Consider the following 6,000-nt stretch of genomic DNA (forward strand, 5'->3'; position numbering starts at 1 on the left):
TTGCTAAAGAAGCTGAGGGTAAAGGTGATGGACTGGCCAAGCATGTCTCCAGACCTAAACCCTATTGAGCATCTGTGGGGCATTCTCAAATGGAAGGCGGAGGAGCGCAAGGTCTCTAACATCCACCAGCTCTGTGATGTCATCATGGAGGAGTGGAAGAGGATCCCAGTGACAACCTGTGAAGCTCTGGTGAACTCCATGCCCAAGAGGGTTAAGGCAGTGCTGGAAAATAATGGTGGCCACACAAAATATTGACACTTTGGGCCCAATTTGGACATTAGGGGTGTACTCACTTTTGTTGCCAGCGGTTTAGACATTAATGGCTGTGTGTTGAGTTATTTTGAGGGGACAGCAAATTTACACTGTTATACAAGCTGTACACTCACTACTTTACATTGTAGCAAAGTGTCATTTCTTCAGTGTTGTCACATGAAAAGATATAATAAAATATTTACAAATATGTGAGGGGTGTACTCCAAATACGGAAAGGATTCTTCACAGTAAGAGCTGTGAAAATGTGGAATAGCTCTCCCTCCAGAGGTGGTTCTGGCCAGCTCAGTAGATTGCTTTAAAAAAGGCCTTGATTCTTTCCTGAGTGTACATAATATAACTGGGTACTTATATACAGTGTTGGGGGTAACGAGTTACAATGTAACACATTACGTTAACTACGTTACTTTTTTTGGTAATGTAGTAACGTAACGCTTTACATTCGTAACTTTTGTAACTGCATTACTTTACTTGGCTTGAGTAACGTGCTTTCCTGCGTTACCCAAGCCGTTGACATTCGAGGAGGAGACGGGAGGACGAGGAGACGCAGGGAGGAGGAGGCGGGAGGACGAGGAGACGCGGGAGGAGGAGGTGGGAGGACGAGGAGATGCGGGGAGGATGAGGGGACGCGGGGAGGAGGAGGCGGGAGGACGAGGAGATGCGGGGGGAGGAGGCGGGAGGACGAGGGGACGCGGGGAGGAGGAGGCGGGAGGACGAGGAGACGCGGGGAGGAGGAGGCGGGAGGACGAGGAGACGCGGGAGGAGGAGGTGGGAGGACGAGGAGATGCGGGGAGGATGAGGGGACGCGGGGAGGAGGAGGCGGGAGGACGAGGAGATGCGGGGGGAGGAGGCGGGAGGACGAGGGGACGCGGGGAGGAGGAGGCGGGAGGACGAGGAGACGCGGGGAGGAGGAGGCGGGAGGACGAGGAGACGCGGGGAGGAGGAGGCGGGAAGACGAGGAGACACGGGGGATTGTGTCGCCGAGGAGGAGAGCGGGAGGACTTAGGAGAAGACGCCTGCCACTGCAGGTAAGTGCACTGGTCTCTTTGGCGTGGTCACTCTGGCATTGAAAGGGGGCACACTGTGGTCAATCTGGGGGCACGCTGTGGTCACTCTGGGGGCACACTGTGGTCAATCTGGGGGCACGCTGGGGTCAATCTGGGGGCACGCTGTGGTCACTCTGGGGGCATGCTGTGGTCAATCTGGGGGCACACTGTGGTCAATCTGGGGGCATGCTGTGGTCGATCTGGGGGCACGCTGTGGTCACTCTGGCATTGAAAGGGGGCATGCTGTGGTCACTCTGGCATTGAAAGGGGGCACACTGTGGTCACTCTGGCATTGAAAGGGGCACACTGTGGTCAGTCTGGCATTGAAAGAGGGCACACTGTGGTCACTCTGGTATTGAAAGGGGGCACGCAGTGGTCAGTCTGCATTGAAAGGGGGCACGCTGTGGTCAGTCTGGCATTGAAAGGGGGCACACTGTGGTCACTCTGGCATTGAAAGGGGGCACGCAGTGGTCAGTCTGGCATTGAAAGGGGGCACGCTGTGGTCAGTCTGGCATTGAAAGGGGGCATGCTGTGGTCACTCTGGCATTGAAAGGGGGCACACTGTGGTCACTCTGGCATTGAAAGGGGGCACACTGTGGTCACTCTGGCATTGAAAGGGGCACACTGTGGTCAGTCTGGCATTGAAAGAGGGCACACTGTGGTCACTCTGGTATTGAAAGAGGGCACACTGTGGTCACTCTGGTATTGAAAGAGGACACACTGTGGTCACTCTGGTATTGAAAGGGGGCACGCAGTGGTCAGTCTGCATTGAAAGGGGGCACGCTTTGGTCAGTCTGGCATTGAAAGGGGGCACGCAGTGGTCAGTCTGGCATTGAAAGTGGGCACGCAGTGGTCAGTCTGGCATTGAAAGGGGGCACACTGTGGTCAGTCTGGTCATATATATATATATATAAATAAAACAATAAATATTGTATTGTTTTTTTGTGCACTACAAATAAATATGCGTATTGGAATTTGTTCATATTTTTTTTCAAAAGTAAAGTAATAAGTAGCGAAGTTACTTTTCAAATGCAGTAACTAGTAAAGTAATCTCATTACAATTTACAGAAGTAACTAGTTACATTTTTTGAGTAACTACCCCAACACTGCTTATATATATATATATATAGGTAAAGTTGATCCAGGGAATATCTGATTGCCTCTCTGGGGATCAGGAAGGAATTTTTTCCCCTGCTGTAGCAAATTGGATCATGCATTGCTGGGGTTTTTCCCCTTTCTCTGGATCACCAGCGGGTATAGGATTGTGTATATGGGATTGTATGGTTGGGTTTTCATTACTGTTTTTTTTTATTTATTTATTTATTTATTTATTTTTTTTTAATTGGTTGAGCCAGATGGACTTGTGTCTTTTTTTAACCTGACTAACTATGTATATATGTAAGTATGCAATGCATAGCTGCCTGGCTCATTATGCCTTTGTCTTAGGTTTTTTTTTTTTTTTTCTCATACGTGGGTTTTCAACCTCTTTAAATAATTATACAAAAGAAAAAGATTAGTTAAACCCACATGTGATTTTTTTTTTTTCTTTTTTTTATTTACTACTATATTTGCTTTATATTGGCTATTGACATTTACAAATGTAGCAATTTAGAAACTAGATGAAAGGTTTAGAGCCGGTGTTCCGTGAAAAATCCATACCCGTGAGAAAACCATACCCTCGTCACTTCCGGTTCCGCTACGGAGGGTATGAATTTCTCACGGTAGTTAAACTTGCGGCGCTTACATTAAAACAGCTCATCTGAAACGTAAATCATCTCCGCTCTTCGTCCTGTCACTGCCCTCATCTCCGGTAATAAATATAAAAGCGGATCACGGAGCCACGATCGCCGTCACATTTACATCACATACACCCGCCACCGCTTTTATATTTATTACCGGAGATGAGGGCAGTGACAGGGCAAAGAGCGGAGATGATTTACGTTTCAGATGAGCTGTTTTAATGTAAGCGCCGCAAGTTTTACATTAGACACAGTGCCGTGAGAATTTCATGCCCACCGAGCATGCGCACTTGTCTAATTCTTTAATGTTCAATCACGTATCCGGGGCTCTGAGCATGCGCACTGCTGCGCTGCTCAGCTGTTTCAGCCCGGAAGTGACGAGGGTATGGTTTTTCCACGGGGTATGGTTTTTTAACGTTACACCGGTTCACACTGGGGCGACTTGTCAGGCGACCTGGTCGCCTGACAAGTCGCTGTGGGTCGCCTGCCATAGAGAAGCTGCGGACCCGTTCTAATAGGAGCGACACAACTCGCTCCGACTTAGAAAAAGGGTCCTGAGCTTCTTTGGGGCGACCTGCATTGACTTCAATGATATGAAGTCCGTGCCGGCCGCTCCGAGGTCGCGGTGCGAGCTGCGCACCGCGACCTCACAGGTCACCCCGGCAAGTCGGGTCGCTGCAATGTGAACCGGCTCTTAGCACTGGGAAACACTTTTTGAAAGATAAAGAGTGCATTTCTTATACAGCTATATAGATCAGACTAAAATGAGGAGGAAAGAGGGACTGAGGCATAATGTTCCAAATTAGGGACAGTCCCTCCAAATCAGGGACAGTCCCTAGAAACCAGGGACAGTCCCTCAAAATCAGGGACAGTCCCTTGAAACCAGGGACAGTGCCTCAAAATCAGGGACAGTCCCTCCAAATCAGGGACAGTCCCTCCAAATCAGGGACAGCCCCTCAAAATCAGGGACAGTCCCTCGAAATCAGGAACAGTCCTTCCAAATCAGGGACAGTCCCTCCAAATCAGGGACAGCCCCTCAAAATCAGGGACAGTCCCTCCAAATCAGGAACAGTCCCTCCAAATCAGGGACAGCCCCTCAAAATCAGGGACAGTCCCTCCAAATCAGGGACAGCCCCTCAAAATCAGGGACAGTCCCTCGAAACCAGGGACGATCCCTCAAAATCAGGGACGGTCCCTCGAAACCAGGGACGGTCCCTCAAAATCAGGGACAGTCCCTCAAAACCAGGGACGGTCCCTCAAAATCAGGGACGGTCCCTCAAAATCAGGGACGGTCCCTCGAAAACACACATGTGATTTTTTTTATTTTTATTTTTGCTTTATATTGGCTATTGACATTTACAAATGTAGCAATTTAGCACTGGGGAAACACTTTTTGAACGATAAAGAGTGCATTTTTTATACAGCTTTATAGATCGGACCAAAATGAGGAGGAAAGAGGGACTGAGGGATAATGTTCCAAATTAGGGACAATCCCTCGAAATCAGGGACAGTCCCTCAAAATCATGGACGGTCTCTCGAACCCGGGACAGTCCCTCGAAACCAGGGACAGTCCCTCAAAATCAGGGAAGGTCCCTCGAAACCAGGGATGGTCCCTCAAAATCAGGGACGGTCCCTCGAAACCAGGGACGGTCCCTCAAAATCAGGGACAGTCCCTCAAAATCAGGGACAGCCCCTCAAAATCAGGGACAGTCCCTCCAAATCAGGAACAGTCCCTCCAAATCAGGGACAGCCCCTCAAAATCAGGGACAGTCCCTCCAAATCAGGGACAGCCCCTCCAAATCAGGGACAGTCCCTCAAAATCAGGGACAGTCCCTCAAAATCAGGGACAGTGCCTCAAAATCAGGGACAGTCCCTCGAAACCAGGGACAGTCCCTCGAAATCAGGGACAGTCCCTCCAAATCAGGAACAGTCCCTCAAAATCAGGGACAGGGCCTCAAAATCAGGGACAGCCCCTCAAAATCAGGGACAGTCCCTCCAAATCAGGAACAGTCCCTCAAAATCAGGGACAGTGCCTCGAAATCAGGGACAGTCCCTCGAAATCAGGGACAGTTTGAAGCTATGCAATCATAAATAAAATACCATTCTGGAATTGTTATACAAAGAGTAGCATTTTAATATTTTATCCTATAATTATAAAAGTTATAATAATTAGGAAATCTCACCTAAGATCCACAAGGATCAGGGAGGGTGAAAAGGAACTAAAAGAAAATCATATCACCTTTCAGAAGGCCGGGGTCTTTCTCCAAGTAGGACTGCAAGATATCCATGCTGTTGTCACACGTAGAGGATTCCTCCATGGCCGTTCACGTGAAGACCGAACTCATTGAACAAGGAAGTGTGTAAGATCTTAATTTTATTTACACTGGAAAGGAATTGAAACTCCCCTCCCAGAGCCTAATCCTGTGACTGTTAATATCACTTCTGCTAACTGTTTGTAGTCATGGAGAGAGAAGTAGAGGGCGGAGGGGTGAGCAATGGATACTCTAGGTAAGAAGAAGTTTGTGATTTACTGCAGGCAGCTCAGCTGTAAAGATTAATATTTAAACTGGAACTATGACTTTTTGGTTACGTAGAAAAAGGAATTAGGCTGGCTGCGTACGAAAGACACGGCTCGCCAGACAATAACAACTTCTTCTGACAAACAGTTGCACTTTTTAGGGCCCTTTCACACGGGGAGCCTCCGTTGGACGGATTCCGCTCGCTCGGTGAGGATCGATCGACCGATCCCCGCTGAGCAGGCAGATAACAGGTCCGTCTCCACTCACTGTGCTGAAAAAAAAAAAAAAAAACACTTTAATAAAATAAAAAAATTTAAAAAACACCATATTTACCCCAATTTTTTTTGTAAAGGATTTTTTTTTTGGAGTTATGCCAAGTAAATAGATAACTAATCTGTCGCGCTTTAAAATTGCACACACTCATGG

General features: G+C 48.1%; 1 protein-coding gene across 1 annotated transcript in view; it reads right to left on the reverse strand.

Annotated features, from left to right (window-relative positions):
• Positions 1 to 5,542, reverse strand: part of LOC309564146 (shootin-1-like) — a 130,008-nt gene extending 124,466 nt beyond the window's left edge. Inside the window, exon 1 of the mRNA XM_082268775.1 lies at positions 5,295 to 5,542. Coding sequence (XP_082124901.1) covers positions 5,295 to 5,373 — 79 coding nt within the window. The 5' untranslated portion in view covers positions 5,374 to 5,542. The remainder of the gene's footprint in view (positions 1 to 5,294) is intronic.
• Positions 5,543 to 6,000: the final 458 nt, after the last annotated feature.

The sequence above is a fragment of the Pelophylax lessonae genome, assembly GCF_965119305.1.
Source record: "Pelophylax lessonae genome assembly, chromosome: 1".
NCBI classification, from domain to species: Eukaryota; Metazoa; Chordata; class Amphibia; order Anura; family Ranidae; genus Pelophylax; species Pelophylax lessonae.